The following is a 25,580-nucleotide window of genomic DNA, read 5'->3' as shown; positions in this document are numbered from 1 at the left end:
ACATATGCATGAACATACACATGAACATGCACACACACACACACACTTTCAAAAGAAAATTAATTGTATTTACTTGTAGTTATAATTGCTTGTGTTATTATTAGAACAGGGCTCAGTTGGAAAAGGTAAGGGTCAGAAAGAGAGTAAACATTTTAAATAAAAGTTTAATACATTTATTTATTTAGGGAGGGAAGGGGCATTCATGCCATGACATGCATGTGGGGGTCAGAGGTCAACTACTCAGTTCCCTCCCTCCACCATATGGGTCTATGAGCTCAGGCAACCAAATAGGGAGCACAAGGACCTTTACTGACTGGGTCATCTCTCCAGCCCAAGAAAGCATTTTTTTTTCTTAGCATTTTGTGACTTGAATTGTGGAACTGTAGTAATGCCTAAAAATTATCCACTCAAGGCTAACATTTAAGAGCTAGTCAGTCTGATTTCATGAAGGAGAAGAGAAAGAGAAGTCAGTGCCCCACGTTGGGGAAGCCGAGTTTGGTGTAAACATCACTGCAGAGCGATGAACTTTTCCTTAGGTGCCCCTGGGTTCAACCAGACTCTAGCAGTGTGACTGAAACACATGCTTACCCTCTCCAAATCTCAAACCCCTTGTTTGTGTGAAGGGACTAAAAGCAGGTACTCAACCTGTCCTCAGATACCAAGTCGGGGTTAAAAATGTTCTCAAAGTGACAAATGAAGTAGATGATTGCAATTAGGTTTCTTTGGGGGAAGTTGGGACACTAATTTCCCAAGAGAAGGAAGAAACATAGATCTCTCCATCTTCCTCTTTCTGAAGGCCTTTCTGAGTTGCAAACTTAGTTCTTCTTTCTTAAATCTATTCTTCACACAGAGAGATCCTTTGGTCTCTGCTGGAATGAAATTCAATGAGATTCAAACCAAAAATCTCTTGGTGGGGCCAAGCCCTTTACTGTGTATAGATCACAATGGCTCAGGAAACAGGGAATCCATTGATTCCTATGACTGAAAAGCCCTGGGGGAGCACCACTGCAGGATCCAAACAATTAAAAGCTGCTATTGGGAATCTCTTTCTCCCAATTTGAGTCTGTGCTCCTCTGGTTTTGTTTGTATTGTTTTGTTTTTAAACTTGAGCTCTTTACTTGTGGAGGCAAAGCTCTCACCATCAACTCTAGCATCGTAGAAAGTTAGTTGTTCCAGCTCCAGAAGAAAGACAAAGCTTGAATTCCGTATTGTTCCAACATTTTCTTGGACTTAGATCTTAGTGGTACAATTTGAGCATGTTTCCCTCTCTGAACCAATCACCAGAGGTGCCCTAGAGCCTTGAACCCAAGGATGTTAGGCTCACAAATGATAAGTTTTCCCAAGTGGGGGAAAACATATATATATATATATATATATATGTGTGTATATATATATATATACACATACATACATACATATATGTGTATGTGTGTATATATATGTGTGTGTATATATATGTGTGTATAAATGTATATATGTATGTTTATATGTGTGTTGTGTGTGTTTATTTGTGTATATATGTATATATGTGTGCATACACACATATGTATATATATATACATACATACATATATACATACATATGCATGCTAGACATTCCTTGTATCTCTCACCATCCCTTTTCTCCCTGGTCCAAATAAAAGACATTTAGATTTCTCAGTGTGCAGTAAGATATTTGGGGTATTATAAGGATAAAATGTCAGGGTGTCCACTAGAGTTGTGTGAACATGCATAGCACACACACGCGCGCGCACACACACATACACACACACACACACACACACATGAATTTAGCAACAAACAAGGTACACATGGCTCATTCTAGAGCATGAATATCAGTGCTCGGTTTCTTGAAAACTCTGTAGACTGTAGGTGTTAGCCTATGCTCTTTACCTGGCATATGTCATCGCCTCCGAACAAACCCAAAGGTAGCAGATATCACCTCATTCTGTAGGTGAAAAGACTCTAAAGTTTTCTTGAAAGTGTCTGAGGTGGAGAGTGGGCCCTGCACGTGGTGCTGTTTGAAAAAGGCATAAAACTCTAGGGATGTTTTTACCACAGAGCGATTAGAGAAGCCATCTCTTTGTAGAAAGAAACCGTAACTACAGAAATGGAGCTGAAGAAAAGAAGATGATGCTTAGAAAATGATAAGTAAAGCTTGACCTTAGCATTGGTGTGGGGAACAGAGGGGAGGAAGAGAGGGAGGGACGAAGGGAGAGAAAGAAAGGAGAATGAATGTGGTTAGTGTGGCCAGTGGTAGAGCATTGCTGCCGTTCCAAGGAGCTCAGCCCCTTCTGAGGTCTGAGGAATTTTGAGTACAGGAGTGGCATAATTGGACAAACAACAAGAGGGCCAGACTCCTGTGAGTTTTTAGGAGGCAATGTTGGCTTTGTTACTCCACTTTACATTCTTCAGATGTTTTGGAAGATTTTCACAACTCTGCTGCGTGTTGGCCAGCACGGGTGGTTATTTCTTTAACTGGGTTACCTTCATCTCTGTGAAGGGTTCTTTCAGAAAGGAGGCCATGTTCCACCATCCTATTTTCCCTCAGCGTTTCTGAGGAGGAGCCAAGCCGAGCAAGCTCTTACAGAACACTTCCAGTGCAGGACAAGTGGTTTTCTGTGTTCCTGTTGCCGTTTTCCAGCAAGCCCATTCATGACTCAGAACCAAGAAGATAACAGGGCACACTTATTTGAGACTCCTGTTTACTCTATTTCGTTCGGTCATTAAACAGTGTTGGGATTGAGAATTAGGACTCTCTTTCCTCGCCAAGCAAAAACACAAGTGACCGGCTGACTACACGATTTACTCTCCCAGATTCTTCCAGAGTAACAGGAACCCCTGGCCAAGTACTTACCAAGAGGAGCTGGTGGTATATGCCCTGGCTGCTCTTGAATGCAGGCTCCGTGGCTGTCACTCCGTGCCCAGAAGGACATCATAAATCATTTATAATGTCCTGTGCTACACCCTGCTAGCTGCTGCTGTCTGTCCACACACTGTGGGCTCCTTTCTTTGCTGCACACAGAGTCTTTTTCACACGATCCATAGGACTCAAGTGGAAACTTTTTCCCTTAGCCTAGCCCTGCCAAAGTTTAAAGATGAGAGAAGACAGGAAGGCCTTGTTCCTTGAGGCTGTACCATGAACTTCATTGGCTTTCTCCTGGACTAAAAAATAAGATGGGCCAGAAAACAAGAACCAGGACAAGGCTGTTTCTTTTTAATTTACATTTTTCAACAAATTATATGTGTATTTTGAGTGACAGTAACCAGTATGTCATCATTGGGGGGCATAGCATTGGGTACAAGTCTGGTTTTGAAGAGATGACTGAGGAAAGGGATGAGGAGGGGGACAAGCTATTCACCAGGACTTCTTTAAAGGGACTTTTGGTAAGCCAACCTTTGATCAGAACTCGAAGGCCATTATGGAGTGTGTCACACTGGAGTATGGTGTCTTGGTGAAGACAGTCTCTGAGGAGAAGCATCAGGTGTGGAAGTCTGTATCAGAGAGCCAGGAAGGAGTCGCTGGGTGAGAGAAAGAACATCCACAGGGGCACTGCTGGGATCCATGCTAGGGAACCAAGATCTCTAAAGGGAGATGGGCAGCCATTGGCTGTGTTGAGGGATTCTTTTAAAATACTTGAAAATAAGAGCCTATGTGTGACATCAGAGAAACCATCGAAGTAAGCTTCTTTCACTTTCTCAAGAGAATTGGAGTGTGTGCTGTTGTAATCAGGATTGAGATACCGAAATATTTATTCACCCAGTGCAGAAAGTGACAGGGAAAATTGTGTACGTGTTTGATCCTGGTGTATGAATAACTCACGCTTTTGCAATCAGAATGAAAGAAAGCATTCATGGCCCATTTGTTTACTTAATTGGTGAAACATGGACAGACCCAGGAATTGTTTTCAGTGACCTGTGCCCCTTGTCCCCTGGCAATATTGTAGTATTGCTGTGGAACACTATAACTCCTACACATACATTATACTATAATTTCTTATACAGACTAGTGTGGTCTTCAATTACAAAGACAACTGGGAACCAGGCCCCAGGTGGCTTTAGCAGTCTCACCTGCTTCTGGTGAGAACTGTGGAGCAGGCTCCTGCTGGTTTCTCTTCACACAGGGCTTCCTATAACGGAGCAGCGACAAGTAGAGCTTGAGTTTGATTGACAGGCAGAAGTCAGAGCAAGTGAGATCTGGGGACTACCTGGGAAATTTCTCCCTAGAAGTAAGGCTCATGGATAGCTGAAGTAGGCCTCAAAGATGTATAAGGATTTTTGCCTCTGAAGGTAGAGAAGCAGGTGAGCAAGCTTCAAGAACATTCCCATGATGCTTCTGCCCTGTGCATGGTGAACCAAAATGACCCCTCAAGTGTGTTCCGATTCAAAACCCCTCAGAGCCAATGAAGAACGTCCAGTGAATCTGCTCCACAAACACACAGACACTGTATAAACACAAGACAAATATTTTAAAAGGTGAAGAATAAGATTCTTGTGCTTCAGGGAGAACAGGGGTTGGAATTTTATGCCCAACAGCATACCTTCCATACCCAGCAGCCTGCAGTTTGTCCACATTGGCCCTCACACAGTTATCTACATTATGTGTTTAAAATGCTCTCAGCCAAAGTCCAAGCAAACAGCTAATGGTATTTTCCTATCAGCGCCTGTTTATGAGGTAAAGAAATAAAGAACAGAATTGTTGATTTTGACCGCTGGTAGGAGCCGGCACGGAGCTTCACGGAATTCACATGAAGAAATGGGAAGAATTTTTCATATACAGGGAAGATAGAGGAATATTTGTTTAAGCCAAGGTTTATGTTAGAATTAAACCAACAAAATCTCAAAGCTCAGACTCAAGAGTGGACTGGGATCTACAGTAGACCAGCTTAAGTGTGAACAAGCTATGTTCTAGTCTCTAGATGAAGAAAGAAAAAATTTTAGTGAAGAATAAAAGTTTTTAAAGGTGTACAAAGCAAAGACTTTGGAATGGCCTTCATTGAAGACACAGGATTCCACAGTATTTGAGCTGGTTGAGTTAGTGACCACCAAGTCTTGAACCCCCCTCCCATTTTGTAGATGGTAGATTAGAAGCACAAAAACTTGATGTGGGCTGCCCAATATCGAGTGCCTTGTTGCCAGTATCCTGGGACTAACATCCAGGACTCCTGAAAAATCATGTGCTATTTGTAACATTATAGACATTGAAAAGTCTTCCCTTTTTACTTCAGAAGAAGCTTGCTTCAGTGAACACTAAGAGAAGACTTTCATGCACTTAACCATTGTCTACTGTTCATACCCTCCACCTACTGGACCCGAAAATGGGAAGTGAAGCTGGTGGTGTGTTAAGATTCAGATATGCATTCTCAGTGCCACTGAAGCCCTACATCCACCGTCTAAGCCCCACACTAAGATATATTGGGAATAGAGATTGCTTCCAGAAGACAGAAGAATCCATGTAGAGATTGATTCCCTTCCCTTCACTTGCCTCAAAAGCTACCTATCCCCACTTCCCTTCTTCATTCTCCTGAGGTTTGTCAAGGGTCATACCAGAACCTCTAGTTACGGAGAGCCATTGTAGTGAACTTTTGAGTTGCTAGTGTGAGAGAGAAAAAAAAAGCAAACACTTAAAGTTATCCCTTTCCACCAGGATTCAGGTGGAATGTTTACAGGAACTATGTGGGTCGTTTCTGATTTGGGGATTTGTTTTGCTTTGTGTTTGTTGTTTAGAATTTGTGGCATTAAGAAGTAATTTCAGCGGTTCCAGAGGACCCAGTTACCCCCTTACAGTTGGTAGCTTACAGCTATCTATAACCTCCAGTCCTAGGAGATCTGACACAATCCTTCTCCTCCCCCACCTCCTCCTCCTGGCACCGTGCATGCATATGGTGCACAGACATATATGCAAACAAAACGTCTATGCACATAAAATAAGTAGTAGTAAAAATTAAATTTAAATGTTAAAAAAATGAACTAATGTGAATAAGGCGAGATGGCTCAGCAGGTAAAGGCACCTGCTACCACACTGGATGATCCGAGTTAAACCCCTGGAAGCCATATGGTGAGAGGAACGAACTGACTTCCAAAAGTTGCTCCCTGACTTCTGCATGAACACCCTGGCACCCACAGATTGATTGGTTGATTCACGGATATAATTTTAAAGGCTTTTGAAAGGAACTTTAACTCTTCTGAAAGTCCATACAGTTGTCTGGGTTTTCGACATTTCTATCATTATTTTCCTCTTTTCGTTGTGCTTATCCATTGTACGTGGCCGTGTGTTATATAAGGACATTGTCATGCAAGTATACATTGTACTTGAAGCGTATCCTGCTCATGCCCTCTACCACCCCCTTTCCCACCAGTCCCCATCCTCATTAATCCCCGTTTTCCCTTGGACGGTCTCCTACTTTCATGTGGTGTATACACAGGTCATTTATGTACATGTGTAAAATCCAGGAGTCATATATGCAGAGAACACAGAGATCTACTCACTTCCAATGACTGTCTCCAGGAGTACACTTGCCTACCTCACTGCAAATGCCCCTGTCAGTGGACATTTTAGAAAGCATCATTATCAAAGGAAAGATGCTAAGTGCCCTCTGTGCTCCTCCATGCCTTGTATGCAACAATATGTCTGGATTCCTTTCCGAACATGACCATCTTGGCCAGGTTCAGGGTTGAGCCTTAGATCATGATCTGCTTGTGCCCTTACTGTGGTCACTAAACACTAGGTGAGTGGTTTTGGTGGGCATCAAACAAACAAAACAAACAAACGTGTGTGTCTGAGTCTTCATGAGGACAGAATGAATGGGCCAAGTCGTTTGCATATTGTTCATGACTGTTGGAAGCAATGACTTGATTCTTACTTTGTGCTTATTCTTTTTAAAAGTATTAGAGAGGAAGATATCCACCAGACAAAGTAGAGAGGAGCTGATAAGAAGGGGCCTGCTTAAGGAATTGCCTGATCAAGGTGAGGAAATTTGTCTTACATTTCAACTAATTGGATTCTTCCTTCCTACGGGATTTAAAGTGACTATGGTGGTTGTCAGACAAAGTGACTGGCAGTACACAACAGGAATCTTGCTTCCACCTGTGGGGGCCCAAGAAGCCAATGTGTTATAGAAAAGGAGCCCAGTGACTTTTCTAGTCAGCCTTTCTACATAGCCTTTCAACTGTGTGCTCCCCAGGCTGCTGCTTTGGGGGGCAGGGATACAGGTCAAGGTGCTTCGGGGCTCCTTCCCAGCTCAACTTCGAGCTCTATTCTTCAAGCTAAACTCAATTGTTTGAGTGAGTTCGGTTCCCGTTTGTTCATGCCTTCCTTGTTTCTCAACACTGCCAATAAGAGAAATTGCAGCCGTGCCGCACATCCCTTACGTTGTCTGATACACACAAACCGATAAAGCATGAATGGACAGAGTAATCTGATTTATGCTGTCCCCCAAGGGAATCTGTTCTCCTTGCACTTCTCTGAGCCTTGTTGCCTCTCACCTCACCACTGATAATTCGGATAACTTTCTCCCAGAGGTGGTTGGGTTCCCCCACCTCCCTCTTTTCTTCCCTCCCTGTTATCTTTATGCTCTAAAGGACAGAAGTTAGTCAGAAAAGACAAAAAGTATTGTGTAGAAATTAAGACTGACCCTCACAGAACACACCAACGCTGGTTATTTCTCCAGGTGAACAACTGCACATTATTTTGTTTTCTCGCACTGCTGCTAAAACTAAAGAACATTTAGCTTGTTCCTCGCCCAAGTTTACTGGGGTAAGGTACTAATGCTGAGACCTTAATGGGAAGATATGATATGCCATTGTTTGGAATTTAAATAATGATGCTTCCCTCTCTCTATATATATAGAGATACATCATATATGTCCCTTACAAAGAATATAACGTTTGGGGGCATATATTGTATATTAATTGAAATTTCACATTTCCCCCAATATCAGCATAATCCCATTGTGCTGCAGCATGGAAACACATGGCTGCTTCAGGAGTGAGGAAGGCCTGGATGAAGTAATACCATTTTGATTGAGCGAGCCCTCACAATTTGCGACTCACCCTTTCTGACTTGTCAAGTTCCCCCCCTCATCTTTGTTAATGAGCTTTTTGTATTTTTTCAGTATGCCATTACCTTGAAGCTATTTGTTTCCTGCCTTCGGGCTTTAAAAATGAAAAATGCTCACGCTTCCCCTTTCTTGCAGGAGGTAGGCATATAGGAGGTAGGTACACAGCACATCAGCGTGCAGGAGGTAGGCGTTCAGAAAATAGGTGGGCAGTGGGCTAGCTTCCAGAGGTTGGCATGTAGACAGTAGGTATGTAGGGGGCAGGCATATGGTATCCAGTTTCATTCCCATCAGTCTTCAGAGGCAACAGAGAGCACAACCTTTGAGATGAACCCTTGGTAATCAGCCTTATGTAGTGACCTATCCATTTGTCTAGCATCCCTTATTTGAGACTACTTTAAAGAAAGGAAAAGAGGACTTGGAGGGATTGCTTACACACCTATGTGTAGACAAATACACACATGCACACAATTAAAAATAAAATTAAAATCTTAATGAAAAGGAGCGGGGAAACCTGTTATTGGGATTGATAGTGGAGCTTACAGGCCAGATGCTTTCTCCCGTTCAAAAGTGTTGTGGGCTTTGCGGAGTTTTACTTTGTAATTTGGCACCATTCTCCTGTAGAACACTAGAATGTTCAAAAGTGCCCAAGAATGCCCCCTTGGAGATCTCCCAGGTTTCAGCCAAGAGCTAGAGAAAGTAGTTTTCTATTTATTCATAGTAGTCATCTTTCTCTTCCACAAAACCATTATCTTGAGAATTCCTATCTGAAAGTCTGTCTCCTGCTGCTCACCTTGTGACAGACAGCTTCTCTCCATCGTTGAGGACTCTCTTAAGGCCTCTGTCTTCCTGACACTGTGCCTGACAGTTATTATCAATTATGAACTTTGTTTGGTAGACCAGATAGACTTTTTAAGTCCCTCCAGCTGCCCTGGCTGTGATCTCATCCCACCCTAAGCTGTAACAGCTAACTGGCTATGGTTATTATACCATTCATGCTGTGTTTTCCACACCAAGCTTGACCTCAATCTGAGAATTCACCAAAATGGTCTTCTCTCCTGAGAAGGTCTCACAGATGGTCTAGTCCCCCATTTATTTCTTCCCTCCATCTTTTCTTGGAGCAGTTACATAAGGGCATGTAAGTGTCTGACCTGCTTGCCTGAGACCTGCTTTTCACATCTTCTAGTGTGGTGAGTCACTTTCTGAATGTAGTCTGATGAATCACTTTCTTCTGGGCCACACATGGTCTTAGCTGTGCAACTGTTCTTCTGCTTTTCCTTTAAGTTGCATGTGAGTTTTGTGGGTGTCCCTCCTTAGTACCTACCCACAGACTCTTCCAGCCTTTGTCACGTGTTCCTGTAACCTAGGCCTGGCTCTCCACCGTCTTCTCTTCCTGGGCTGGTATTTCAAATGCATAACTTACTATTTCAGGAACTGAAATTACTTTAATTCTGAGGAAAAAAAATCTTAAGAGAGATTTCTAGGAAAACTTTCAAGATATAGACACTACTCAGTGACTTCAGTTCTCTCATTTCGTGAACTTAATACTTTGTATGAATGGTCTTTTTTCTTCTGCCATTACATTTATATGTACTAGTTTTATTTCATGACTCAGAGTAAGTACCTCTCCACGTAGTTGACTGTTTTTCATGCATACTGTTGTGATACAATTCAAATTATCTATAGTTTTTTCCCTAGTGTTTTAAAAATAAGTTATTTAACCTGAATACCATTGAATTGTTATGAACATAAGTTTGGTACACTACTAACTAAAAAAAAAATCAGAAAACACAAATAAAACCTTTATGTGAGTTGCTTTAAAAAGTAGAGATTTATATATAAGACAGTGGGGTTTTTTTTTCTAATTTGTTTAGAACTGTCCTTTTTATATTATTTTATCAGTGTATTTTATGTCTCCTTTTCCTCTTTTTGAAACTAATTGCTTCAAGTCCAGTAATTCTCACTTCATGTTATGGAAATTGTGAAGATTTAGTTGCAATTGCATCGCCTCGTGTCATTATTGTCTGTTTTAGTTTTCTACGGGAATCGGATATAGGTTCTTAGGAACCACATGACTGAGTAACAGTCCATTTTCATTTTAACATGGCATAATTCCATGTATATCTTCCTCATGAAAAATGTCATGATTTTTTTAACAAGGACTGTGAATTTCATTATGATGCCAATCAGTGAAATTTTGAGAAATGATCTCTTTTGTAATGATTGCAAAAAAATTAATTTAAAACAGAATAGAAACAACTCTGTTGATATACTTTTTTTTTTCAGTTAGTTTAAGTCAAAACTTAGGCTCCTTAATTTTTCTCTTACGGTGCTAGCAGAACCTCTCATGTGTCTCCCTGTGTGAGAATAATTACTGGAATAATTTCTCCAAGCATCACTGAGTTCTGCAAATCCCTTGAATTTTAAACATCTTCAGGACTTAAAAAAGGTCAGGGGTTAAAATTAGTCTTTATGATTTAGACTACATGAGGAATTTTACTTTAAGCTGTGAATTTTAAAAATTCTTCTATAACTAGTTTTTGACGTATGTTTTCTAACTATAATTATCTTTTACTGTATCCATAATGAAGAAAATTTTAAAATAAAATTAGCTTTAAAAAAACTTTTCCCTGAACAAAGGGAATATTACATTGCTATGTAGAGTGTGAATGCTGTCTGACATGCTCACAGTTACATTGCTGTGTAGTGTGAGCACTGGCTAACATGCTCACAGTCATATTGCTGTGTAGTTTAAACTCTGGTTAACATGCTCACAGTCACATTGCTGTGTAGAGTGTGAACACTGGCTAACATGCTCACAGTCACATTGCTGTGTAGAGTGTGAACACTGGCTAACATGCTCACAGTTACATCGCTGTGTAGAGTGTTAACACTGGCTAACATGCTCACAGTTACATCGCTGTGTAGAGTGTGAACTCTGTCTGACATGCTCACAGTTACATTGCTGTGTAGAGTGTGAACACTGGCTTACATGCTCACAGCCACATTGCTGTATAGAGTGTGAACACTGGCTAACATGCTCACAGTTACATTGCTGTGTAGAGTGTGAACACTGGCTAACATGCTCACAGTCACATTGCTGTGTAGAGTGTGAACACTGGCTAACATGCTCACAGTCACATTGCTGTGTAGAGTGTGAACTCTGTCTGACATGCTCACAGTCACATTGCTGTGTAGAGTGTGAACACTGTATGACATGCTCACAGTTAGTTTGGATGCTGTCTGGCACACAGTGTGGACACTGACACTCTCACAGTTAGTGTGGACACTGTCTGATATGATCACAGTTAGTGTGGACACTGTCTGGCATGCTCACAGATGCTAGCGCCTGGAAATCCTCTGCTCTCCCACTCTGTATGTGTAAATGCATCTCATGTTATTTGTATATTTGCATTCACCTTGTGGTTTTGACATGTTACAATGTTTGTTCCATTTTCCAGATCATTCCTTCATTCAGTTTCTGGATGCAAAAGAAACACCTAAATGTTTACTTCAACAAAACCTAAATTCAAGGACAGAGGAGCTCTGCTGGCCTGGGGCTCTGTGTGATTACTGTGGCCATGTGGACTGTTTTGAGGTGGCATAGGAATCCTTGTCCACTGTTGGCTTTCCCTCAAAACTCTTTTTTTAAGAGAAATTAGATGGGAAATCATGGTGATTCGGTTCCCAGGGACAGAAACATAAACCTAGATCCTGCAGTCCTAGTGAATGGGAAACTAATTTGAAAGAAAGCCATCAAGTTAGACATCTAGGTGTTTCTTTCCGATTTTAGATGGAGATGTAACAGTTAACTTTGAAAATTCAAACGGGCACATGATACACATCGGAGAGGAAGCTACCCAAGAGGAGAATGTAGGGAAACCTGAAGAAGGGAATGTCTCTGTGTGTGAGAAAGGACCACCTCGAGAGGAACAGGCAGAAGAGAAGACAGGTAAAAATAAACAGACTCCCATATCATCTCCTGTAGCACAGCCCAACGTTGAGAACCAAAGAGTGACTACAACCAGGTGCCTGCACAGAGGAACCTTGCAAGTTGGAAGAAGGCTAGGGAAGAGAAACAGTCAAGTCCGCAGATGGACGCATCCAGTTAAAAGTGTGCTTTTGTGTTAGCAAGGCGAGCTAACTAATGGTAGGGATCAAGAGGATTGGGCTCTTCAGGTGTTACGTTTGCCTGGAAATGGTCTCCACTTTGAAGTTTTCTCTTGAGACCTTCAAAAACATGAGTGGAGTTGGAACACTGTTTTCTTCTGGTCGTAGCTGCTCTGTGTGAGCAACTCAACAAGGGCCAGGCATCTCTCTGAGTGTAAACTCCCTCTCTGGCAGTGGGAAGTAGCTTGTGCATCCACACAGCCCAGCATTTTAACTTCTAGATGTTTCTAAGATACAGCAAGAAGTAGACCCATAAAGAGCTAAGGTTTTGCTGCCACATCTCTGCTCTCTGGTCCGCCCATGTGCTTTTCAAGTTTCCGAGTAAGCCAAAAACAATTACGCTGATCCTGCAAGTGCTTCTCTAAAAACTTGGTTTCTACAGTAGGCTCAGAACACCAGGTAGCGTAAAATATATCTGATTGGGCCCTCCAGGATGTTCACGAACTCCTAACAGTGGTTCCATCCCAATTATACCTTATATTCCACCGAGCCCTAGATTTACATAATCCTTGAGGTGATAAGGAAAGATTTGACCAAAAATCCTCTGAATAAATGTTAACACGCACATAGGTAGGGATCTTCAGGAAATGGTATGTTTCCTGTTTTCTATAATGTTTGTCTCTGAGTTGCATGGCAACATTTCTCAGCTTCATTTGGATTGTTTAGACACTTTGAGAACTGTTAGAAATTGCTTTACATGAAATTTCTTCATCTCTTGACCAAATGCTCCCAGAGACAAAACAGAAAAGGGTGGGCTTTATTAAGTTAACCTAGTGATGTGAGGTCATCTTTTCCAGAAGGCTGAAGCCCTGTGATCATTTACACAGTCATCAGCCTTTAAAACGTTAGTAAGCTGTTGGAAACTTATTAATTTGCCGCCCTCAGGTATTAAGCAGAGTATTTAGGGGACTGTCCTTAACTTCTTCCAATAGAAACCTCTGGTTAAGTTTACTAACACTGATAATGAGAGATTAGCCTGTACTTTTTGATGATACTATTTCTGGAAAATAATGAGAAAGCAGACAGACTTTAAAGAGATTCATTTGCAAGTAGAGACTTTGGTTGGGAGGGGACAGGTGTCTTTTATTTTCTTTAGTTCCAACTATTCCTGTCTCAACAAACCATTAAACTTCATATCCATCTGTAATTTGTCCCTAGTCCCTGTGGGTGTCATTGCTACTCAGGGACTGACCAGACTTAAAAGGAGATGGTTCCCTTATCTGTGTAATAAAAAGTTGCTGACAGGTTTATATTAGTTAACCCAGCAGGCCTTGGTGTTCTCAGGAGAAGATGACAGCTCTTACAGGTCAAGGAATGGCTGGGAGAGCTTTTGTTTTCCTACTCCTCAGACTAGTACACTTAGTTCTTTCTCGTCAAGAGAGGTGCCACTAACCAAGAAAGGTAGTAAGAATGGGAGCCTTACTCTGAGGCAAAACTACAAATGTCACCTGTGAGTAATATCACAGAGAATCAGTTTAAACAGAAATTACTTAAAAACAAAGGTATGACTTACTTCTTCAGTCGCATACCTTTTAAATCTGCAAAGTAAAAATCAAACCAGGCTGATTCACTTCCTCCTCTCTTCTGGTCTCATACTTCTATGAGCTCCCTGTCATGCAAACCCAGCCTCCTGGGTTGCTGTCTGAGTCAAGCCAATCCACTCAGCAGCATCTCTCAGTTAACTGGTTGTATTAGCAAACGAAGATCACATGGCTTTAAAGCACTTTACATACCTCTGTCTAAAACATACTCAAAAGCAAGCACATAAGGTGCCACCCACAGCCCTGGCTTTATGCATATTTCTGAGGTTCTGAAGGCACATCATTCCACAGTTGGTAGGGTGGCCTTAGGCCTTTTCTGGCAAGAGGAGAATTCTTCCCCAAGGTCTTCTATGCTCTTGGTCTACTGCTATTCTTTCTCAGTAGGTATCCTTAGATGTTTGAGACCCAGAATGTGATCTGCAGCCCATTCCAGTATAACAGTATGAAATCTGAGAGTTGTTTGACATCATCTCCATTGTACGAGTATGCAGGGCCTTTAAAACGTCAGTAAGCTGTTCACCTAATTCACTACCACCCACGTACAAATAATAAAGAGTATTTTTCTACCAATTGCAAATGCTGTCAGCCAGTCACATTCGTTGAACAGACATGACTTTTAAGGCATTGTTTGACTAGATACACACTTGCATACATGCACACAACTTAGGGATCTCGAGTATGGCAGGCTCTCACAGAAAACTATCATGGCAGAGTTGGAAGGCTAAAAAGGAGTTCATCTCCATGGCCCCCAAAGTACTGCTGGGGTTTGTGTGTGGTGTGTCCAAGAAACAATGCAGAAGAAATGTTAATGGACTAGGACACTTACCATGCCTTTCTTGGTTATGCAAAACTGGGAAGATCGGTTTAGTAAAGGCAACCTTGTATTGACACTTTAATTGTGTTCCTTTTAAAAGAGACCACCACTTGGCTCTTTGGGCTGGAATCGAATTTTAATGTACTTCCAGTCGCTATTAGAAATAATACAGACGTGGGCTCATGATGAGCCTTCAGAATCCCCAAAATGATGTTGATTATTCTCTCCCAGCTTTCGTGGGGTCTTCTCTTTTTCTATGAAATGTGTGCTTTGTCCTTTCAAAACTATTGTGTGAGCATCCATTTTGTAAGACAAAGTGACTCCCTGACTCCCTGACTCTGCAAACCTATAGCTGTGGCTCTGATCTAAAGGGTAGAGGAGGTCACTGTAGAATATGAAGCTGCCCTGATCCTCAAGGAAAACACGAAGGTACTCTAGTGGCAGAAAGTAACAGCCAAATGCCTTGTGTCAAACACCTCCCCCACCCCCACCCCCAGAGTCTCCAAGAGTATAGAACATACCTGATTGTTTTAGAGGCACTAAGACGTCTGGTTGTCCGTCTCACCCACGGCAGTGTGTGTACTACACTCATCTGTCACTCTTAAGGGTCCTGCCCTGTTGATAAGGTTGGCCATTGTGTTGCATTTAGCACTGGTTGCCCATTTTGGCGACAGCACACAAAAGGCTGCAGTTAAAGGTGATGGCTAGTGCCCATCTACACTGATTCTTGGTACATCGTACGCCACCCTTTTATCAAAGAAAGGAATGACTGACGGATGCAGAGAACCCTCCCTGTCTGTCTTTTAGTCTTTGTTTTCCCTTGAAACTTTGCTTCCTCTGGTAAAAACACTGTCTGGTTCTCAAATGTCATATATCACCATCGCCTTGTCTTGCTTCCTGCTTCTCTGTCGTGCGTGTCTGTGTCAGTCCGCTCTGTTGTTCACTTCTCATTTGTAGAGAACTCTGAGATCCACTCTGAAACACCGGCTGCTCTACCTCCTACCGTTCCTTCTAAACCTAAACCCAAACCCAAACCAAAAAAGTCTTCTGTGCCTCCCAAAGGAGGCACCACGTCTGGGGCCAGCCACAAAGGGGATGAAGTACCTCCTACTAGAAAAAATGTCAAGGCTCCCAGTAAGCAGGCCCCCGTCCCTCCGCCCAAGCCAACGAGCCGAAACACATCCCGGGAGGCTGGTGAGTACACCCTAGTGCACGACAGGGTAGAGTCAAGGATGTCAGGCTCTGGGGTATGGGATCTATAGCTTCTCCCAGGAGTGTGGTCGTTTGTTGTCTCGGGATGCAACGCCAGTAGCTATGTAATAGAAAAGTGAACTCGGTGGCCTTTGGAGCAATGGGGGATAGTTAATCTTGGTTTCCACCATGAACACTTAGACCCACTCCTTTAGCATACCTAGGAGACTGCTAGCCTAATGAAGCAGTATCTAGACAGCAACTGACTTGCTGCCCAGGGAAGTTTATGGGGGGATTTATCAGTGTTTCTCTTTTAAAATACCATAGTCCTGTGTGTTCAATGTGACACAGGACTTTGGCATAATTGCTGGATTGCGATGTCTTATATTTTTAATACCCATAGTTTCCTGTCCTCTGATAATGACAAAAGGTTCCTATATACATCCGTGACATCCTGTTTTTCCTAAGCCACTTTACATCATTTTGATGGGCGGAGAGCTGTATGCCCCATTTTGCCCGCACACCAGGAGACCATCTGGTCAAAGTGTCCTGCTGGCCTGCAGTCACACATTGCCATTAAAAAAATCATGAACGGAAATTTGCGAACTCCATACATTGCCTATCTGGCTTTCTCTTTCAGCCTTAGATGCTCAGTGCAAAGTGAAAATTCCATTCCTCTAGTGGAATAGAGGATACCAGCTGTGTCATCTAACTTTTAAAAGGACACGGATCAAAATTCCCACACTCAATGGCTTTCCCCCATAAATTCGTGCACAGAACCTCTTTTGTACAGTAATAAATCCCATGGGCAGCAGCTTCCCAGAAATGAACTACCAGGGTTTGCCTTCTTAGTGTTATCTCTTTGTTTGTGCCACTTATGCTTGTCATACTTAAATTCAAAGAAAGGTTTAGTTTCTGATGTAAGAGCCCTTTCAGTGCAAGTAGACATCTCCCTGCGTTCCTGTCTCCCCGGCTTTGATCTCTGCTACACAGGCCTCTTCTAATCTATCGAAAGTAAAATATCTCAGAATGCCCAGACAGCAGAGCCCAAGGGTCATTTCCTTGGGGGGACACACTGTCTGTTCTTATTGGTGTTTGTGTGGCCCCCGTGGCCTTGCAAAGCCTAGCAGTGGTGGGTGACACGAGACAGGCGCTGAGCTACTAAGAAAGGGAAATTCTCAAACCATCACTCTGCCCCTGGGAATTAAGATCCTGCCTTGCACACACTTCCTCCCTCGGTCCTACTCTAGGTGGTGCGAGTTCACTGTAGACTCTGGGAAGGAGGCTGGAGATTAGCACCAAGGCTGGACACAGCATTCATGACAGAGCTGGAATCATTTACGGACACTTTCTCAAAGGTTTAGTGTATGCTTATGGTGTTCCCGAGAGGATAAAACGCTGGGGAGCTATCATTGTATCCAGTGCCTTAATGTAAAAAGTGCAGGGGGGGGGGTTTCTATAAGTGAATATGACTGTCCCTAAGGTGCAGAGGAGACATTGGGACTTTCGACTTCCCATTACATCTCTGAGAAGAGTGATCACCTACAATTTTCCCTCCATAGAGGGCCCCAAAGTTTTGTGTGTCTCGTTGTTTCCATTAACAAAACGTTTTAATTCGGAAGTGCAATTTCCTTCTTAGCCCAGGTTGATCTCAAGAAAGCCTTCCCATGTTAGAAGAGACATTAAAGACAAAATATGATTTGGAGGTGGAGGGCCCTTTTTCTTTAAAACAAGATGACATTAAATATTTTCCGTCAAAAAGAAAAAATATTTCAAAAAATGTTAAAAGTGATAACACCAGCGTTGATATGAAGAAAGAGTCTGTTTAGCTAGGATAATAGTTGAAAGTGTTTAAGCCCAAAGCATTTGGTGTGCTTTTTATTTAAGAAATTAATTTAGAGTGGGGCTAGATTTTTTTTAAGTATGTATGGTTAATGAGTTTAAGTTGTAATCAGAGAGAGATTATCAGGTTCATTAACTCTGCAGACAAACCCAGATTTGGCAAAGGGGAAACCCGGCTATTGTGTGTATCTAAAATACTAATTACTCCAACCAGAGAGAGTCCTTGCAAGCCCAAATCTTGTCACTAAATAAGACTGGCTCCTTTGCATGTCGACATTAATGAAGTCATATGTCTCATTGTCTGTTCCTGTGTTTGTTCTTCATTTCCACTCTCTCACTGACTTCAATAAAGCTGCGTCCAGAGGTAAGTGACCATAATGTCTTGTGCAGTGTGGGATGGCCCTGGAACACTAACAAGACATTTCTGAAGGGTGAAAGAAACTTTAGCTCTCTTTTGGGAAAGTAAGATAGGTAGCATTGTAGCAGAAGAGATTTTTTTGGAGGAAATGCAGATCAGAAAGACCGTGACACAAAAGAGTATTCTCCTGGGAGTGTAAAAGCATTTCCCAGGATGATATAAAGAAAAATTCAAACATAAGTATGTGTTTCAAAGGCAAAGAGAATGACTACCTCACTGACTTTTCCTTAGTTGAAGTCAGCACTCTCCAGAAGTATGCACAGGTGCCCTGGCAGTCCTTTGAAGACTTGCCCGGAACATAAACAGTCAAAATAACCAGGTGCTCCTGTTGCTCGGGACCAGGAATTCTGGGAAAGTTGAGTGAAGTGGTTTGCACTCTCAGTTCTAGCTTCTTGTAGAAACAAGTAAGTCAACCCTTTGAGCCTAGGAGCTCAAAACCAAACTAATATCTGAAGACCCTCTCAAGGGCACTAATGTGAGGAACCAGATGGACACGTGCACACATGTGCTCACATGCACACGCACACACACACACACACACACTCATGTATACACATATATGTATATACACACATGCACACACATATATACGCACACACATAAGCACACACACATACGCACACACTCATGTACATACATATATACACACATACACGCACACACACGTGCACACTCACACACTCATGTACATACATGTATACACACATGCACACACGTGTGCATATACATACTCACACATACATGCACACACACTCACACACACTCATGTACACATATACACATACGCAGACACATATATATACATGCACACACATTCATGTACACACATATACACACACATACATGCGCACACACATGTGCACATGCACACACACTCATGTACACACATATATGCACCCATACACACATGCAGACAGACATACTCATGGACACACGGGCATGCACACGCATGCTCACAAGTACAAGTTCTGGGAGTGGTATTCTTCCCCTTCAGATTATTCATATGACCGTGATAAATGTTTTTCCTTGCATTTTGATGTTTTTCCTTTGCATTTTTATTTCAAATGGGGCAGGGGGGCCACTGTGACTGTCCCCTCCTCACCTCTCCTCACTGCATATGAAAAGTATAGGCCACCCGGACAGGCTTCCTTCCCAGGAGCTTTGGGAACGGTTGCCTTGGAGCTTAACAGTTGGAAGGCAGTGAAATAAATTAATTTGCTTCTGACCCAGAAAAAGGCTAGAAGTGAACACCCTGCTTCTTCTTAATGTGGGCCACCTCTCCATCCCCAGGAAAACACAAAGAGAGCTATTAGGAAAGGCCCATATGTTTGCCACAGCCAGCTTGCCAGGAGTGACTGTCCCCTTCACAGGACCAAGTCCGTAAGAGTGGCTCAAAGGACAAAGAGCTGCTGCCCTGTTTGGCCATGAAGGTCACTGGCCGCCTCTAACGTGAGAGGCTTGGGGTGGAGGGTGGGGTGTCAACAAACAAAATCATTATCATTATTAACTGATTTTCTTAATAGTCACTGATGGAATGTATTTTAAAGGGAGAATTTTAAATGTCATTGGCAATTGTAAATCAGTAAATTGTAAATACTTAAAAAGTATTGTTCTCTTTGATTTTTTTTAATGCAAAAAAAAAAATGTCTCTGTTTTAGCTGGTTCCTCTCACCCGAAGAAAACAACTGGTTCCAAAGCCTCATCCTCACCATCTGCTTCGTCCACCTCCTCTCATCCCAGAGGACCCAAGGAGTCACTCACTGGCAAAGCAGGCGCGGTTGGGACCACAAGGGGCAAGAAAAAGATTAGCAAGCAGCCAGCAGCGGCGGCATCCCGACTGTCCCCCAACACAGTCACTTCTGAAACGTCTAGTCTTAAAGGAGAGCTCTCAGACACTGGGGTAGAGAGCCTCAAGCCAGAGGAAACTGTTGCTGGAGCAGAGGAGGAGGCCACAGGCAAACCCAAGGCGGTCGTCGTCGCTCTGCCACCTGTCACAGTACCGCCATCTTCACCTGCCCTTCCTCTGCCCCCTGAGGATCCATGCACTATTGCCTTGGACACTCCCATGGTCCTAGTCAGTGATGGACCCACCCTGCCCATCTCTGCCTTAGAAACAAGTCCGCTCCCTGGGACTGAAGAACCAGCGAACAGAACCACTCCGTACTCAAGCACCGGCTTAGGTGGGAGCCGAGAGCAGGCAAAATGGTGAGTTGGGGCACAGACCTCAAATTCTATCTTAAGTGTCACAGGCCACTAGAGTACTCCCTTGGAATAAAGGAACGTAGTCTGCGCCCATCTGCCTTTAATCTGCTGACGTTGAGGTAACACACGGGTGGTCTCACCGTTGGTTTTCCTAAGCCAGGGCTTGTCAGGTTCCGTAGACTGTGTGGAAAATCTAAGATACTGACGAATGCACCTTTCCAAGGCTGTTCAGACCCTCAATCGGGATGGCTCCCTCTTCTCTTTTTTCTACCTAGGTAACATTACCCTTCATCCATCCAGGTCTTGTTTTAAATATCTAGAGTTTGGCCCCAGATAGCCCACCCATTCTTACTCGACTTCATCTTAATGTAACAATGTAGCTTTCCTCCCTGGGATAATTAAGACCGAGAAAGAGTAAAGAACTCTTTAAAACCCTGGCTCCACTCATACCAAGAGTAGGACGAGCCCCTTTTTCGTGACTCCTTCACTGGGTTCTAATTTCTCCTGTGAAATCCTCTAACACTTCTTGCCAGAACTGGTAGTAACTATTTTATTTAGAAAAGTTTCCCTACACATAGGGTAGAACTGGCTGGCCAGCACGAGCTGTTTACTTCTATGTTCCTAGAAACCAGAGCGGAGTCTAGTGCGCTTTAGGCCTGCAATGCATGTTCACTGAACTCTTAACGAAAATGGAAGAATGAGTTAAAGTGCCTAGAGGGAAGGTCCCCTTACTTCAGTGGAGGGCTGGAGATGAGGCACCTCTGATGGGGGATTCTGTACATTGTAACAGAAGACACCATAGTAGTCAATTTTAGTTTTACTCAAAAAAAAAAAAAAAAAAAAAAACAAGCAAACAAACAAAACTCCTTATGGGCTAGTGACCCACCATTGTCCAGCTGCCCAATTTAGAAGCCTGAGCTCGTTAACGATCTTCATTCTCCTTTCCTGGTGTCACTCAAAAAGTCCTGTAAATACGCTATTAAAGTTGAGTTAGACGCGTAGGTGAGCGACTAGCAGAGCACACGAGTGTATAAATTATAAACGCTGGCTGATGCCGTTGTCGATTCTGTCTAGGGGAGACTCAGATCTAAACTCCAGCCCTTCCCTGTTTCGAAATTTCGTGTTTCAATCTCGGAATCATTTAACAAGATCTCTTTCCAAAAATCTGTCATGTCCGGTCCTTAAAAGTACCCTGTACTCTAATTAGTGTGGCTTTCATCAAGGCACCTAAATTATTTAATTTCTCGTAATAGAACCTTCACTTATTGATTACTTGATCAATGTCAGGAGCCAAGCAGTGTGCATTAACACTTAATTCACATAAGTTTTCTCTAGGACATCCCTACTTTACAATCTGCTTTTTTTTTTAATTTAAAACCCCATAGCTGAGAGTTCAAGCAGATGACTTAGTATTATTACCAGGTTAGCAGTGGCCAAATGAGAGGGTAATGCTAGCCCTTTGTACCAGCCTCCAGCCTGGGACAACTTTCTGTTTCCCAAAGTAATTGCGTCGACTTCTGCTTCTCTTGTTTTTCTGTAGCAGTTCATCGGTTCCTTATTTTTTAAATCATCCAGAAAAATCTCATTTGAAGGAAGAGCAAGGGAAGATAAATAAATATCTAAGCACACATTACTTGCCTGACGTTTTAATGAAAGCTATAGGAAGCCGAGGACACTGAGATAAACGGAGCGCTATCTCCATGGGCCTGTTTGACGATGCTGTCACAGGCTGCACATGAGAGGGTAATTTGTAATAAATGTGCATGTGTTGACTCGAAGTACTAGAGGCTGGGAAGTCTGTGTCAAATACCAGCATTGCATGAGGATGCCCTTACCACAGAAGGCAGCTTACCTGGGAGAGCAAGACAACTATCCCTTCAAGCCGAACTTTTTATTTTCATTGTGTAATCCAGGTTTGTTGGCTCTGTGCTGGGCAATGCAGTGGGCACCGAAGGGATAGGTGCGAGCAAAGGAAGCTGGTTCCAGAGAGCTTATCTTTTTTTTTTTTTTTTTTAATATTGAGACTTTCTTTTTTTTCTTTTTTTTTTTTTTTTTTTTTTTTTTTTTTTTTTTGGAGCTGGGGACCGAACCCAGGGCCTTGTGCTTGCTAGGCAAGCGCTCTACCACTGGGCTAAATCCCCAACCCCCCACAGAGCTTATCTTAATGAAAACATTGACCAGTGTGTTCAGGAAAGGTGTGTTTAGGACAGGATCTCACGTTTGAAAAGTAGGTTGAGTATACATACAGGTCTGCTATTCAGTATGCTAGAAAGGGAGGTAAACTTTGGGCGGTGTGAGGGTTCAGAGAGCCCATATCCATAGGCGACCTGACTCTTGGCAGTTAATTTCCATGAACATTTGGAGCAGCGTTTACTGCGATACATACTACATACTAGAAATTAACGTCTTCGTTCTCTCAGACACATGAAGAGTTTGCTTTACATAAAGAAACGCATGTTTTCTATTTCCGGCAATGCTGCAATTATGGGGAGTAAGGTTGGGTCTCATTCGAAACTGGGGAGTGTTTATCATGGATTTTCCTTTCAGCCAGGCTTAACTCTCAGCATTTCCTAGAAGAACTCATTTTCATCTTGGTATACTTTTTAATTTAAAAACTGACATTATAATGCCTTCTTCGGGGGCAGTTTGTGTTTGCACTTGATTTAATGAGCTTGGAAGACGTAGTCCCTCAGCTTTCCTCCCAGATTCTCTCTCTTTCAAGTGGAATTTGAATTGGAGTTTTTGGCTCTCACTCGCTTGCTTTCCCTAGAACTTTCCCCGGGTTATATTTAGTTACCCGGTGTGTGAAGACTCTGTCATAGCATGAAAAGCCTTCTGTTTGGGATACAAATATCAAAAACTTGAAAAGGGGCTAGTGGTTGTGCATAAAAATACCTACATCTCTCCCCGTCGCACAGGCCGCTGCTCAGTCCATTTCTCTTCATTTACAGCTTGATCCATAACACAGACATCTCTATAATCTGGGGCAGAAAAAACGTGGCCCATTCGCAGTCATGTTGGAAAATGACCTGTTGAGCCCATCCCACACACACAAAAAAATTATGGAATGAACTGTGTTTTCCAGTGTTCTCAGGAAACCATGAGAGGCAAGATATGAAGTGACCACATCTTGGACAATATTAAATATTGACTAGTCATAATGATAAAATATAACGTTTAGTGAGTAGACTAACAGTCTCAGTCTGGATCCCACACTGCACCGGCAAGGTTGGGTGGGCCACTGACTCACAGCCTTTCTTGGATCCACATTGTAAATTCCTTAACCACCTTATAATCTGCACTAGTTATGAGGTGTAAGTAAATGTTGCTGGATCCTGCAAAATACTCTACCAATGGTAAGGTTCAACTAATTGATATAATAGATTGGTGAGTAATAGCACAAGCACCAGGATTAAGCCCTGAAGTAACTCATTCCGCATATGCAGAGGGTACTGTTAATTAACATATCTCTTAAGCATAGTGTAGACACCCAAACTGACAGTCTCTTCAAAATAGAATAGCTTTCTGTAGCACTCAGCTCAGATTCTAGACTATAGAAAAATTTGTTCACAGGAATAACCCTTCCCTTATTTGCAATAACACTTCATTGTGCGCTGTCCCCAAAAAGCAAATATAGGATTACCATATGACTCAGCAATTCAACGAGTTCAAAGAATTGAAAGTGGGGGATGGATGTGAACACCAGTGTACATAGAATCACTAAAAGGCAGACACAGCCCCACTGTGCATCGACTCATGAGTAAGTACGACAGTGCACACATAGATACTGTCCTATCACCTAGCCTTCAAGAGGAACGAAGTCCTGACACTGCTGTGTCTTGGATATTTTTGACTTTGTGTTAGGTGACATAAGGTACACCCCATGTAGAATTCTACTTGTACAAGGTTGGAAAAGTAGTCAGTATCACAGGTATTGAGAAGGGAGTGGTGGTTTCTGAGGGTAGGAGCTGTGGGGAGTGTTTGTTTAATGGGGACAGAGCTTCAGTTTAGAGAGATGCAAAAGTTTTGGAGATGTGACATGGTAATCACAGAGCAAGGTGGATGTCCCCAAATGCCACTGAATGGCACCCTTAAGAATTGGTAAGATGGGAAATTTTGAGTTACTTTTATGGTTCTTTTTTTTTTCGGAGCTGGGGATCGAACCCAGGGCCTTGCGCTTCCTAGGCAAGCGCTCTACCACTGAGCTAAATCCCCAACTTGAGTTACTTTTATATGTCACATAATTTAAAATGAGATTTCAGATACTTGAGAGATGTCCCAGTGGGTAAAGTGCTTGCTAAGTAATCATGAAAACCTCCACTCAGCCCCAGCACCATGTAAAAGCAAGGTATAGCAGTACACACGTGTAACAACACCAGTGCTGGAGATCAGAAGGCAGCAGCGACCAGCAGATCTTGGAGAACTTGCTGACCCCGGTCTGGCTGGAATGTTAAGTTCTGGGTTCATTGAGAGACCACATCTTAAATAATATGCATGGCGGAGGAAGACATTTAAAATTAGTGAACCCACACATACACACAGTCAAGTAAGATCCCATATACCTCTTTGCGAACAATTTAGGCTGTTGTGTTTTTCTAAGTAAAAAATAGAGTGTCTTAGAAGTGCCTGGCCTTAAAACCACAAAATTGGGTTTAAATGCCTTTTCTCCTCACGAAGTCTACCAGTGTGAACTAACGGAAGCAGTTTCAGGTTGTGTTGTTTGTCTAAGGGAAGGGTGAGAGGTTAGGGTTTTGTTCGTTCGTTTGTGTGTGAGAACATCAGACGTGGTTTTTTTTTTCTCTGTGTGTTCTTTCAGAAGTATGACATCCAGATGTGAATTCATCTACTTATATCAGAAAATGTTGGGAGAGGTTTTCTGTATCTTACAACAATGATTTCACTGCTTTTGAGATTAACTGTCTGTTGTCCCATGCATAGTCTTTGAAAGGGAGTGAGCACTCTGGACACCTTTACCCATTTGAACGACAGAGCGCTATTACCTGCCTTTCTTCTAAAGCCTCCTCCTATCTAACACTTTGTATCTCCACTGTTACTCTAGTTCTCTAAGTCCAGAAGTCTTATACACGAAGAAATTAAAGCACAGAGAGGATTTGGGGTTTTTGCTTGTATTTTCTCTGGCTGGAGAGAAAATGGGATTTGTTCCAATATTAATAAAATATGTGCCTTCCTATGTGACACCCTTCTGGATGTTGAGATGCAGAGAACTATGAATCCTATTTGTCAAAGGCATGGTAGGAGTCAGAAGACAGACCTGTCAGGGATGCTAAGCTCTGTCATGGAGTCGTGTTTGGGTAGCTGTGAGAACAGGGGAGTAGGGTCAAGTG

The 25,580-nt window shown here is 42.5% G+C and overlaps 1 protein-coding gene across 16 annotated transcripts in view; it reads left to right on the top strand.

The window, feature by feature from the left end:
* Nucleotides 1-25,580, top strand: part of Phactr2 (phosphatase and actin regulator 2) — a 269,237-nt gene that overhangs the window by 205,416 nt on the left and 38,241 nt on the right. For 4 of the 16 annotated variants that reach the window (XM_017589098.3, XM_063288643.1, XM_063288648.1 and 1 more), the window contains 4 exons: nt 6,887-6,967; nt 11,851-12,009; nt 15,540-15,776; nt 19,692-20,238. In XM_017589098.3, coding sequence (XP_017444587.1) covers nt 6,887-6,967; nt 11,851-12,009; nt 15,540-15,776; nt 19,692-20,238 — 1,024 coding nt within the window. Of the gene's footprint in view, nt 1-6,886; nt 6,968-6,997; nt 9,248-11,850; nt 12,010-15,539; nt 15,777-15,802; nt 17,980-19,691; nt 20,239-25,580 lie in introns of those variants that run through there. The other 12 variants (XM_017589102.3, XM_063288661.1, XM_063288665.1 and 9 more) reach the window with 5 other exon arrangements.

Source organism: Rattus norvegicus, chromosome 1 (genome assembly GCF_036323735.1).
Source record: "Rattus norvegicus strain BN/NHsdMcwi chromosome 1, GRCr8, whole genome shotgun sequence".
NCBI lineage: Eukaryota > Metazoa > Chordata > Mammalia > Rodentia > Muridae > Rattus > Rattus norvegicus.
This window is presented reverse-complemented; position numbering and strand designations above follow the sequence as displayed.